At 40.1% G+C, this 14,439-nt stretch overlaps 1 protein-coding gene across 1 annotated transcript in view; it reads right to left on the bottom strand.

Moving 5' to 3' along the window:
• The window catches only part of Smp_171310 (hypothetical protein), a gene marked incomplete at both ends in the record, with an annotated part of 36,386 nt that overhangs the window by 6,248 nt on the left and 15,699 nt on the right, over window positions 1-14,439 (bottom strand). Inside the window, 4 exons of the mRNA XM_018789909.1 lie at window positions 3,008-3,112; window positions 6,026-6,127; window positions 8,072-8,236; window positions 13,435-13,518. Of these exons, the coding sequence (XP_018646425.1) occupies window positions 3,008-3,112; window positions 6,026-6,127; window positions 8,072-8,236; window positions 13,435-13,518 (456 nt within the window). The remainder of the gene's footprint in view (window positions 1-3,007; window positions 3,113-6,025; window positions 6,128-8,071; window positions 8,237-13,434; window positions 13,519-14,439) is intronic.

Below are 14,439 nucleotides of genomic sequence, written 5' to 3' on the forward strand. Positions count from 1 at the left end.
ACTGATTCCAAACCAATGGTACACATAGGCTCCAAAATCCTGATGGAACATATGGTGTATAAACCAATTGTTGGTGACCGGCTACCATGGGACTGCATCTCCTCATGATGCTCCACTACCTTGTTGATCAGATCTTTAGGTCAAAGTCTCCGGGTGTGGCCCTCTAAGAAAACCACCTGCTTCAGTTTGGACACCTGAGCAGTATCACAGTCCTCTAACAAATCAAATTAGATTTCTGTGGCCCAAATATATATCTGATGCCCTCTCTTACCAATATTTGAATAAATAAATAAATCATTATCGTTTACCCTACCTTCTATCTCAATATTTTATGGCTTATTTATTTATTTCATTACATAAATATTGGTACAAAGAGGCATCGAATACATATGCGTTATACAAGTCATTTGAGTTATATCTGGGCTATGATTCTGCCTGGGTGTTTAAACCGTAGTATTATGGACACCATCGCAAAACCTTGTATTTGTATTGTTTCAATTTTACTTCTATGATTATCCCGTCTAATTTCTTAAGAACCAGTTATGAAGCTTCTAGGATATGATTTAAACATATTCCTTTGATCAGTTGTATCCTAACAATGAAAAGCTCAAACTGGATTGGTGTTGTTTGCTTTGTTTATTAATAACCCTTGTCAGTTCATTTGAATTTTCTTGAATTCACGGCGAGATTATAATTTATGGATGAGCCAATCAGAAGCGTTCGTGGGATTTCAAGGTCACGGTGCCGATTTCAGTATCTGATGCTCATGTACGATCGGTTCACAAAGAATTTTAGAGAAAACCTAACAATTAGGCGGTTACAACAAATGAAACTACTAAGAAGTTCCTGTATTTTTAATTGCGTATATTAAATGACATGTAGACGTTGTTTAGCCTACCGTGATGTTGTCCTTCGATGTAATATATGTTGAAGGAAGACGTTTGCTAGAATAGGAGCCTTTATCGCTCGATCTAGATTGAGACTAAGGCATATTATATTAATTGCCGCAAACTGTATAACTGTATAACTTCGTCTCTTCAGTGGTATGAGTATTTTAGGGACATATCCATAATAAAAATGATAAACTAACACAACCAGAGTACACACAAACAATAATGAAGCTATGTGGTCGAGGCTGAGAGGGATTTCGTGACCTTATCATGGCTCCAGAAACCAACTATTACGGAACCATATGGATGAGTTCCTCTACCTTATGAACTATGACTTTCGAACCTTTGAACCTTTTTCTAACAATAACAAGTTTTTGGATCATATAAAAGAAGTGTATCTACTTTAATTATTTGGTTTTGTATAATATATTTTTACTCTATGCTGACTGTTTACTGATTGGCTAACATTTCTCAAAGTCACTTAAGATTGGTTCAAAGGTCGTCCATAAAATATAGTCTCGCCAAATTCACAATATTTAACTGATAACCTAACTGGAATCTCCGTATTTAGTGAACTTTGTATTTACTATTTTAATTTCATTTATCTTTGCAGTACTACATCGTATTTCTTGCATTTAATTGGGATAAACGTCAATCTCTCTCATGTTCCTTTTTGAGGTTTTCGTCTGTTCAATCCTGAATTCTTGATTACATTAAAAAAATTTAACAGTTATACTCTTTTGGGGGGTATACTGTAGTGAACAAAACACTTGTTGGGGACAATCGAATGTATTTAAGCAAAGATTACAGACTATCTCAATAAATTCTGATTACCAAACAATGAACAGTCAATTTGCAAATTAACAACCAATTGTTTCAATCTTCACTGTTTCTTCTCTTATTCCATTGCTCATGCATTTTCCAGACGTTTGCGTTTCATTTCAGTTCTTTCCTCATCGGTCTTCTGCCAAAATACATTCTATGTCTGACCCACACCATATACTACTTATATGGATATAAGTAGACCACACCACACTCGTCCCCCCTTTAAAGCATTCGTTCATGCGGTGGTTCTGCTCGCCATGCCACTATCTTCTTTCACTGCAGTCTGTGCCAAACTCTCCGTCAGAATGTCGAGTCTGCGGCGCGCTGACCTCCATAGCTCCGTCGACCTGCCGGGGCACCAACATCCGCATCCACCCGGCACCTGGGACGTTCAACACCCGTACTCCACCGGCCTGCTGAGCCATCTACATCCGATGTCCGCCCAGCAGCCGCACGTCCCACTGCTCCTCTCCGTCGACAGCACCCGCTACAGCCAACGCCGCCCCGCCAGAACACTCCACTCGACGCCAACTCTCCACACCAGACTGCCCCAACTAGCACCTCAACTCCAGACCCGCAGCGGCGTCCGCAGAACAGCACCCTTCCTCCTCCTGGTTGGCAGCGACACCAAATGTAGTGAACAAAACACTTGTTGGGGACAATCGAATGTATTTAAGCAAAGATTACAGACTATCTCAATAAATTCTGATTACCAAACAATGAACAGTCAATTTGCAAATTAACAACCAATTGTTTCAATCTTCACTGTTTCTTCTCTTATTCCATTGCTCATGCATTTTCCAGACGTTTGCGTTTCATTTCAGTTCTTTCCTCATCGGTCTTCTGCCAAAATACATTCTATGTCTGACCCACACCATATACTACTTATATGGATATAAGTAGACCACACCACAATACTACTAAGAGATGGAAATATCATTATGATACTAGAAAACATTACTGATGAATAGTATGAGCTTACTAAAGTTAACATATATTTTAGGATACTATTGTATTTATATACCTTTCTTTGTCTCGTACTGAATTATAAAAGAAAATAACCTTGCTTGTAGCTCTTCAAGAGTTACTATCGGTCCCAAGTCCGGGTAAAGGAAGAGGGTTAGTCATGGGGTTAGCGACCCTATCCCATAGAAAACTAACTTGCTAAAACAAACTCTAACCAGAACTGATGCGCGGCCCATACTCCTCCACGAGGGAGTATATATTCTACTTTTTAACGGAGAAGAAAAACAAGAACAACTCAACTCTATAATCATAATATTTAAACTTACTTTTATAATTACAATTCGAAGAAAAACTAAACCAAATATAAGTAGTTTCGTTTCATATAAAGTAACAGTAGATAGCATCCTTGTTTCAGTTAAATTAATTTGAGTCTATTACAAAATGAGATATATAAAGTAATTTTTTAGTATTATCAAAGAGAATTTATGAATACATTTTGAAGATTGATAGGTCATGGGCTCGAATCTCGTGAGTCAAGATCGTGGATGTTCATTGCCACTGAGGAGTCCCACGATAGGATGAAACGGCCGCCCAGTGCTTTCAGGTTTTCCATAGTGGTCTAGCTTCAATTGACTCATGAATTTAACTATAAGATTATTAAAATCTCCACAAAACCTTTTCTGAAGATTAATTTTCATCTAAATTCATTTAGTATTGTTTGTTTGAATCTTTTCATCGATTTGTTAGGACTGCAACTGGTCAGTCTCTAATTGGTGTATGTGCATACTGTGCGCATTGACTCGATATAACCTAAATTCACAAGCATGGTAAGCAAAGATGGATTGTGGCTGGCAGTGGAATCCAGGACGCGGGTTTCGTCCTATTTGAAACTCATCAGCTGAGTGTGCCTGCATCTCAGAGTTGATGTTCACTCCGGGACTCAAACCCAGATACATTCAGCTGACGAGTCTCAAATAGGACGAAACTCGCGTCCTGGATTCCACTGCTAGTCACTATTCATCTATGCTTACAATTTTCATCTAAGTTTTATGATTATTCTCTGGTTACTATGGCTAATTACAAGGTCATTTTCTGTTTCATAATTTAAATGGCAAGTAAGATCGTAGAGTAAATGAACTATACTGAATGATTGATTTGTTCATTTAATTGCTCTCACCTACTAAATGCTCACCACACTTTATCAGTTTAGAAATACAATTAAGGCATTAATATTGTTTAGCTGTTAGCAATTACCTTTCACAAATAGTTTTAGTCAACTTAGGTAATTAGTTAAATATTTGATATGTGACAGGAAACTGAATGGGACCTTAAAAGATTATAGATTTTTAATTTTTTGTACAAATAGTCATCTCAGAATTAGTCCTCGTCCTTCTAAGATGATTTTTTAAGGATAAGTCCAAAAATGACTGAATCTAGGAACAGAATTAATGAAACCAGCTATTAAGCCTAGTTATCCATAAATTTTGTCGTCAATTCTTATTATTCTTTTATCTTATTTTCACTTCAAACTATACTTATACTGACAATTAAGTCTTCAGTAAGTTTAATAGTTGAAATCATGAGTCAATTGAAGCTAGATCACCAGGACGAACCTGAAAATACTGGACGACCGTTTCGTTCTATTGTGGGACTCCTCATCAGTGGGTATCCACGATCTCGACTAGCGAGATTCGAACCCAGGACCTTTCAGTCTCACGCGCGAACATTTAACCTCTAGACCACTGAGCTGACATCCAACGGTGTTATGGTCTATTTTCAACCGATCCACAAAATTGAGCGACACATCCATCATTGTCTTCACAACAGACCTGGTTTGAATCTCGCGATGCGGGATTGTGGATTCGAACTGTTGAGGAGTCACACCACAGGTTTTCCATAGTGGTCTAGCGTCAATTGATTCATGATATCAACTATTAAAATTACTATAATATCCACAAAACCCCTTCTGATATTCTTCAGCAAGTGTTAACCATTTACAAAAATTCGTTTACCAAGTACATATTCTCTCATTCAGCCTCGAATCGCTTTTCATATAAGAACTATCACATAATATACTTTTTACAAACTAAAGTTCGAGAGGTGTGAGCTCAAACCCGGTGCCTAGTGATTAAAAACCCCAATGCATTAGCTAAGAGCCAATTTCATCGATTTTTAGTTTATAGAATCGAGCATAACTCATTAGATCTATATAGATCTACAAAATGTTCTGTATTCTAAATTGATTGATCGAAAACGATCTTGAGTAGGTGTATTTCGTGAAAATGTTCATTAATATACATAAAAGAATCAGATAGATCTCCATAATTTACTATACAAGTTCTTTCATAAGCTTAGTCGTTTGTTCTGAATCATGTAACTAGTTTAGAAAAAACTCTTAGTCTGTTTTATCAGAGTTCGTTACATCATGTTAGCATGTTACTATACTATTGTCCTAACTGATAAGTACTCTTGCAGATGAAAATGTTACCATAAAATTCTTCAGTTGGATATAAGTTAACCTTAAGTGTTGTTCCATTCAAGTTCAATCTCAGTTGTAATGTACTATGTACTATCATTTTATTATTTATTTAAACACATAAATATTGGTACGAGTGGGCACTAGATATATATGCGCCACACAAATCTCATTTGATTTGTGTGAGGGCTGTGATACTGTCCAGGTGCCCAGACTGAAACAGGTGGTTTTCTTAGGGGGCCATACCCGGAACCTTAGATCTAAAGATCTGAGGTACACGAGGCAGTGGAGCATCGTGAGGAGATGCAGTTCCATGGTACCCGGTGATCAAAAAATGATTCATGCGCCATTTGTTCCCTCAAGATACTGGAGCCCATGTTCACCAATGGTTTAGAATGAGGGTTTCCCAACTCCCCTAGGTGGACTCTCCATGTCCACCAACCCGGTTAAACGCCGGACACTTGCTTTTCGTCGTCTCAATTTCATAAGCAACACCTGTGGCACGAGAAGGCAGTGAGTAGTACTTCCCTGGCAGAGGCTTTATACGCGTGTCCATGTGAGAACATTTCGGGAGGGAGAGCGGACTCTCCGCACTCACAGCCGTAACAAGGCTTTTGGGGGCAATAAAATCTTTTTAGTTAAATAACTTGCCCTAACATGGAATCCGGAAGGGAAGTGGAAAAGTGGAAGTCCAAAGAACAGATTACGCAAGGAAGTAGAAGCAGATATGAAAAGGATGAATAACAACTGGAAAGGATTGTTGAGGACAGAGTTGGATGGAGAATGGTGGTGAGCGGCCTATTCTCCTCCATGGGGGGGGAGGGTAATAGGCGTAAGTAAGTAAGTAAGTAACTTGCCATGAACTTACCTTTTCTAATGTAATAAAATAGTTTTTCGGATAAATTTGATCCTTTTTCAACATAGCATAAATAGTTGACTTCTTATTGATTGCAAATAATGGTTTTTCAGACTAAAAAGTATAAAAATCCATATTTTATTGATTGATGATGATAGACAAAATAAATTTGAAGGTATTTCAGAATCAGCATTCACCTCATAGCAACTGTCCTATAATCAATTCCGATTATAGTCAATTTTGGTTAAGCCCTTTTTATAACTTACTTAACAGACATCGTTATTTGGATAGTAACAATTTGCATATTCTTTGCACTGCTATGCCACTAGAGCACATGACACTCTAGCCGAAATCTTGACTGCTTAAATATCATTCGATGACTCATACTCCTCCCCATACATGTACGCACGCAAATATTATTATCAGCCTTTGTTTTGCTTTGCTGTGCCCTTATTGAATTTGACTATAAATTACCTGTGTAATTGCTTGCTATTCGCTCGCTTACTCCTCGTTCGTTTCATTCGCTTATTCGCCTGTTTACTCGCTCGCTTGCCGCTCACTCGCCGCTCACTCGCTCGTTGATATTCGCTCAGGTGTTGTTAACTTTCTGACTTGAGTTATTCGACAATAAACTGTAGTTGCTGCTATCCTTTTTCTTCTGATTTTACGCACCGTTGAGATTAGAATTATAACGGTTATTGAAGTAAACGATTAACGAATCGCGGCACTACAACTCTAACTGTTAAAGCACGTCATTTTCTCTGTTTTTCTAAGCAAGATAATCAGTGCATAGTTCAGAAAGAAGCTGACATATATATTTGAGACCCTTCACATATTATATCTGAGTAGCTTTCAGTTATTATGTAAACTTTCATGAACTCTCTCAGAGGGAATCCAGTACATTCAACACAACATACTGCCTAGTTCAAAACATAACACCTAATGACCAGTGAAAATTTTCAACTGTGTGGTTCTAGTTACGATATCAGGTAACAATTTTACTTCTGCAAAACCATACATATATGTATAGATATCACTTATATTTCATATAAAGTCTTTATGACTTTCCTAATATGAAACATCAATAGTATGAAAATCTAAGATTATCAAGTTTCGTAGTCGGCGGGATCTCATCAAGCCACAGAGATTATATCTACCTAAAGATCTGATCCACAAGGCAGTGGGGCATCGTGAGGAGATGCAGCCCCATGGTAGCCGGTGACCAATTATTGGTTCATACACCATATGTTCCATCAGGATCCTGGAGCCTATGTGCACCATTGGATTGGAATCAGGGTTTTCCAACTCTCCTAGGTGGACTTTCCATGTCCACCAACCCTGTTAAATGAGTGAACATTCGCCTTACATCCTCCCAATTTCGCAAACAACATCTGGTCCGCGAGAGAGCAGTGAGTAGGACTTCTCTGTTTGTAGCTGTATACGCTTTACCATGTGAGAGCATTTTGAGAGAGGGCATGAACTCTCTCCACCCTCGATCATACCAGAGCATTCAGAGTCGTAAAATGATAAAACCTATTATTTAACAATTATCATTATCAGAGGGAGTTTTGTGGAGATTTAGTATTTTCATAGCTGAAATCATGAGTCAATCGAAGCTAGGTCACCAGGGAAAACCTGAAAGCACTGGACGGCCAACTCGTCTTATTGTGGGATTCCTCAGCAGTGCGCATCCACGATCTCGCCTCGCGAGAATCGAACCCAGGACCTACCAGTCTCGAGCCAGAGCGCTTAACCGATAGACCATTGAGCCGGCATCCCATGGTGTTTATGTCTAACTCCAACCAATCCACGAAGTTGAGCAACCATTCACCAATTGTCTTCAGTGAGTTCCTGTCTCACAACAGACGTGGTTTGAACTCCACTGGTCACTGCTTCTCACTAGAACTCCAGGAGTCCCACAATAGAACAAAACGGCCGTCCAGTGATTCCAGGTTTACTCTGGTAGTCTAGCTTCAATTGACTCACGCTTTCAACTATGAAAAGTTATCACTATACTTATATTCATCTATATGTAATAAGAATTACAAATGTAATTACCAATTTTTCAGTTAGCTCAATTAGTATACTATCAAGTATATCTTGTAATTCCATTTTTAATGTTTTCTGTTGTTTATTATCTAATTTACTATTTAATAATGAAGAGAATTGATATTCTTTATTCATATTCATTGAATTCAATTTCTTTCCAAGATCTTTGTTTATCTGATAAAACAAATGAAAAATCAGAGTTACTCAATAATCAATTGATTATCAGAATAGTGGTTTTTGTGGAGATTTAGTATTTTCATAGTTGAAAGCATGAGTCTGGTAGGTCCTGAGTTCGAATCTTGCGAGGCAAGGTCGTGGATGCGGAAACTGTTGAGGAGTTCAACACTGGGACGAAACGGCCATCCAATGCTTTCAGGTTTGTCATGGTGGTCTAGCTTCATTTAACTCACGCTTTCAACTATGAAAATCAAATGATTGTTTATGTAATTAGTAGATGTTAATTGAATTTGGTTTTGATTATAGATTTCTGTTCATTGAAGAATCGGAAAGGGGGTTTTGTGGAGATTTTAATAATTTTATATAGTTGAAATCATAAGTCGATTGAGGAGTTCCACACTGTGACGAAACGGCCATCCAGAGCTTCCAGATTTTCTATGGTGATCTAGCTTCAATTGACTAATTGATTGATGAAATCATTGTAAGATGCAACAACTATTCAATTCATCTTAGAGAAAAATCACTTCTCAGCCAATATCAGCTTATGATAAGAAAGCAACTTCCAAAATGAATAGATCTACACAAGAACTGTCGTCTAAATTTGGGCTCCAAATGGATCTGAGATATTAATAAGGAATAATACATTTTCAGAAAGGGGTTTTGTGGAGATTTTAGTAATTTTTTTATATAGTTGAGATCATGAGTCAATTGAGGAGTTCCACACTGTGACGAAACGGAGATCCAGTACTTCTAGGTTTTCCATGGTGGTCTAGCTTCAACTGACTCATGCTTTCAACTATATAAAAAAATAATACATTTGTAAAATCTTAGCGAATGAATTTGATCGGATGATCTACTCAATATACAGTGAACTGAAGTTTTGATGTTTGATTTTATTCCCTTGAAGATGCTTGAACCACATTGCCAAACGAAACGTTGGATTTACTTTATATTGATTCGCTAAGATTCTAAAAATACATACTATCTCTTTAAATAGTTCTACATGTCATGGATAATAGTTTACACTGAAATTTTAAAACTCATTACACAGTTTTATTGAAATTTATCAATTTTTTGATTGAGCATATTTACAACTGAAGAACATCTGGAACTCAAAACAATTGTCAACCAACACCAAGATCAGAATTTTCAATACAAATGTCAAGACAGTTCTACTTTATAGAGCGGAGACGTGGAGAACTACGAAACCCATCATCCAGAAGATACAGATGTTTATCATTATTTATTTATTTATTTATTTAAACATATATATATTGGTACAAAAGGGCACCAGATACATATGCACCACACAAAATAATGAAAGTAGGAAGAGAAGGGATGAAAAGATAAGGCGGACTGAAATGTACAACCAGAAGACTCTTTCAGTTAAGAAAGTTAGAACCACTCTTTATGTAGAAAGTAAAAGAAGGTTGCAGCAGGATCGCCACTGGCTTCTATTCTTAGCCATATCCGATAACGTCTCTAGCCACTGTGTTGCACCATCTCTCGGACCCCAGCCAGGGAGTCGTGAAGGACCAACAGAAGCTAGCCCTTTCCAGCTTTCTTTCATGCCACGACACCATGTCATACACTGACCTCCTCTCCGCTTTTTCCAACCAGTCCCAGAGTCGGCAAATAATGCACGACGTGGAAGTCTCTGGGACGACATTCGTAAAACATGTCCAAGCCACCGAAGTCGATGTTTCAAGATGGTGACACCAATTGAATTATCGTCTCGGCGCCCGAACACACGATGCCGAATCTCTGCATTACTAACATGGTGTTGCCACTGTATGTCAGCAATCCTTCGGAGACAACGATGATCGAACACAGAGAGACGTCTAACATCCTCAACTCGGAGAGGCCAGGTTTCACAAGCATAGAGGAAAACTGCTCTCACCGACGCGTTGTAGATCCGACCTTTTACAGCCAGACTAACATCACGAAGGCGCCAAAGATGGCCCAGATTGGCATAAGCCGCTCTGGCTTTCCTTATACGTGCATCAATCTCATCACTCACGCCACCACCAGCACTTATATAGCTACCTAGATACACGAACTTCTTAACTACTTCAATCTGCTCACCATCCAGGGTGAGTACAGGATGAGAATCCTGCCAGTCTTGTAGGAGTACTTTGCACTTGGAGGGTGCAAAGCACATGCCGTACCTGCGGACACTGATTGCCAACTGATTAAGTGCGGATTGCATGCCTTGGGCATTATCGCACAGTAAGACAATATCATCCGCATACTCGAGGTCGAGAAGTCGTTCTCCAGGCAACATATCCACACCGCCATTACTTACATCCATCAGAGCTGTTTCCAGGATGTCATCGATGGCAAAGTTGAAGAGGAATGGTGAGATCGGGCAACCCTGCCTAACCCCACTGCTCGAATGAAACAAGGGAGAAAGGTGGTTGTATGCCCTCACTCTGTCTGAGGTGTTCGTATACAGGGCCTTTAAGATGTTAATGAACTTCTCAGGCACACCCTTCTTCAATAGACAATCCCAGAGAACAGTCCTGTCCAACGAATCGAAGGCAGCCCTGATATCAAGAAACACTACGATTGTTGGCCTGCGATAAGTATGACGGTGTTCTAACATTTGGCGGAGGGTGAAGATGTGATCAATGCATCCTCGACCAGAACGAAAACCAGCCTGCTCCTCGCGAGTCAATCGTTCTCGGGTTTTAAACGACCTACGAAGAATGACAGAAGCCAATAGTTTGGACGCAATCGGAAGTAGACTTATCCCCCGATAGTTATTGCAGGAACAACGTGAACCCTTTTTAAAGATAGGGACGACTATTGACTCATTCCATGATGTTAGAACACTTTCTTGCTCCCAAACCTTTGCAAACAACACAGTCAATTCCTTAGCCAGAAAGTCACCACCATCTTTAAAAAGAGCCGGAGGTAAGTCATCTGGGCCTGGTGATTCGTAGCGCCTCAAGAGTTGGAGTTCCTTGCGGACTTCCGCCTCGTTTTGTGGATCAGTCGTCACCGGCCATGGGGGGCAGGACAAACTGGTTGATGCTGCCGGAGCAGCAGGCCAGTTGAAATACCCTTCGAAAAATTCCGCCCATCGTCCAAGACGTCGAGAGATGTTAGTGATTGGCATCTCATCATCCTCGCAGATTGTTTCACTCACACCAGACTTCTTGCTGCCAGTGGCTCGGATGAGTTGGAAGAGCTTCCGGCAGTTACCAGATGCAGCTGCTGCTTCCATCTCATTAGCACGCTCCGACCACCAGGCTTCTCGGTCCTTACGCAAGCTTTGCCCGATTTCATTACGTAACAGCGTTTGTTTGTGGTCAAACTCACGGTCACCCAGAGTAGACCGACGGGCTTCCATCAGTTGTAAGGAGCCAGAAGAAACCCAGTGCTTGTAAGCGGGACGTTTCGCGAAGCCGCAAGCGGCTTTACTCGCCATTTTCATGGCGTCGTGAAGATGCAACCAATGCTCATCTATACTTTTCGGTGGGATGGTAGCTAGCCTAGAGGCTAGCTCCGCTCGATACTTACGTGCAACAGAAGTTGCAGCCAGTTTACTAACATCGATCCGTTGGTGGTGGTCAATCCTTCGGCCACTGAAAAGTAAGGTGAGATTGGCGCAGACCAGGGCATGATCAGACTCCAGATAAGTACTCCAGAAAGAGCGGCAGTCTTGTACACAACCACGCCAGCGGTAGCTGATCGCGATGTGATCAATCTGAGTCCAGGCTTGGGATGCAGAGGGAGGACGCCAGGTGGCACACCGGCGATGACTGTGCCGGAAGTTAGTGCTAACCAGAAACAGGTTGTGGTCTGTGCACAGTTGCAGCAAACGGTCCCCGTTATCTTCCCTGCGACCAACAAGTCCCCATCAGCCACCTAGACGACTCTCTTCTGTGCCTAGACGCCCGACCTGAGCATTCAAGTCTCCGGCTAGTACTACAATATCTGTCGAACGCGCTTTCTGGAGAAGAACTGTTAACTGGTGGTAAAACTCATCCTTGATTGCATCCGGGCTGCAATCTGTCGGGGCATAGGCGGAGATGACGAAAAGACACCGATTCTCACGCTGATTTCTTCTCACTTTGATGGAACTTTCTAATCTAACAGCACATAACCAACTGTTAAATGGGGATCCAATCGATTAGTGCTGCCTCAGCTCTAGCGCTTAGTGCGACACCAACGCCAGCAAGACCAGACGAAGATGCCACAGGGTCCCCGGATAAGCGCACGTGAAACAAGCCTTTCGAGGCGACAGATGGAGAACGAATTTGTAGTACTTCACTAGAGTCTTGAATACGGGTCTCAGATAGACAACAAACGTCAACATTAAGACCTTCCAAAGACATAGCCAGCCCCATCTGTTGTCTGATCTGCATTAGTGTGCGAACGTTGAAGGAAGCCAGCTTGAACGGCGTACGTGGTTTCAGAAAGACTGCTTCAGTATTCGTAATCGGTGGAAGCATTCACTTTCAACCAGACAGTGACTGGAGATCGTTTAGATAGGATAGATTTTCCACCAAGAGCGAGCTGCTGTATAAGTTGAAAAGTAGGGTTACACAAATTGGGGATAAAAGGGGGTGAGAAAGCGACGTAGTAAATAATAATAATAATAATAATAATAATAGTAATAATAATAATAATAGTGTAAATTGTCTTGCTTCTAATATGAGCGAGAATAGTATCGTCAATAGAATTCATCATTTCATTTATTTGTTTTTATCAACAGTTGTCTATGCAACATACTTCGGATCCGTAACATACTTCGGATCCGTTGGCTAGACACTATCAGCAACATTCTACTGTGGGAGACAACAAACCAGATTCCATCCAGTGGATGAAGAAATGAGGAAGAAGCAATGGAAGCGGATAGGACACACATTGAGGAATTCACCCAACTGCGTCACGAGGCAAGCCCTCACATGGAATCCTGAAGGTTTAGGGAGAAGAGGAAGACCAAATAACACTTTACGCCGGGAAATGGAGGTAGACATGAGAAGAATGAACAAGAACTGGATAGAACTAGAAAGGAAGACTCAGGACAGAGTGGGTTGGAGAATGTTCGTCTGCGGTCTATTCTCCACTGAGAGTAACAAGCGTAAGTAAGTAGATAATCAATATATACAAAGAGAGCCTTCCAGTATAAGATGATTACAAATTCTGAATAGTGGCTACTTTGATTTTCGTTCCATAAAACTTACATCTTTCAGACTATCAGCTAGATAATTCACTGAATAACGTAGCATTATTGTAAAACTTGCTTCATTTGATAATCTAAAAGGAGGCTGAAAAATAATAGCAAATTATGAGAAGAGATAACACAAATCAAGGATCTACTAAATACATATGTAACAGTTGAATGACTCTCTAATTTGCATTGATTAACTTTGGCTGAATGATTATTCGACTAAATGAAACGCGACAGTTATCATTTGAGGTCCTATCTAGTTGAGATTCGTATTAATTGTATTGAAACACCTAGCCTAATGGCTTAGGGAATGGTGAAGAAGATTTGTAGCTCAAGTGGATGATTTTGATGAAGTTTCGTTCGCTGGGCTGGATGGTTTGGTCTTGGAGCTTTCATCGTTATTCTGAACGACTTGGGTAATTACTAAATTCAAATAAAAACGAATGAATTGTGAGATAGGAACTCACTGAAGACAATTGGTGAATGGTTGCTCAACTTCGTGGAATGGTTGGAGTTAGACAGAAACACCATCGGATGACGTCTTAGTGGTCTATCGGTTAAGTGTTCTGGAGCGAGACTAATAGGTCCTGTGTTCGGATCCTTCAAAGCGAGGTCGAGGATATGTACTGCTGAGGAGTCCCACAATAGGACGAGTTGGCCGTCCAGTGCTTCCAGGTTTTCCCTGGGGGTCTAGCTTCAATTGACTCACGCTTTCAATTATGAAAATACTGAAATCTCCACAAAACCCCTTCTCATAATAAAAAAAACATAGGATCGTTTAAACAACTATTAATTACTATATAAAAGCATAATGCCTGTCCCCAAATAAAATGGGATTTACGAAGGCGAAAAATAGGAATCATTACAATTAAGCAAAACATCAGTGAATATCTGAAAATGAGAAGTACTGTTGAAAGTAACGAACGACTCTAACTACGGTAGAATAAATCTGATGGAAATATTCAGGAATACTACAACGAGAATGCATGATGCACTGTTCAATTAAAACAGTTGGTAA

The sequence above is a fragment of the Schistosoma mansoni genome (assembly GCF_000237925.1).
Source record: "Schistosoma mansoni, WGS project CABG00000000 data, supercontig 0132, strain Puerto Rico, whole genome shotgun sequence".
Taxonomy (NCBI): Eukaryota; Metazoa; Platyhelminthes; class Trematoda; order Strigeidida; family Schistosomatidae; genus Schistosoma; species Schistosoma mansoni.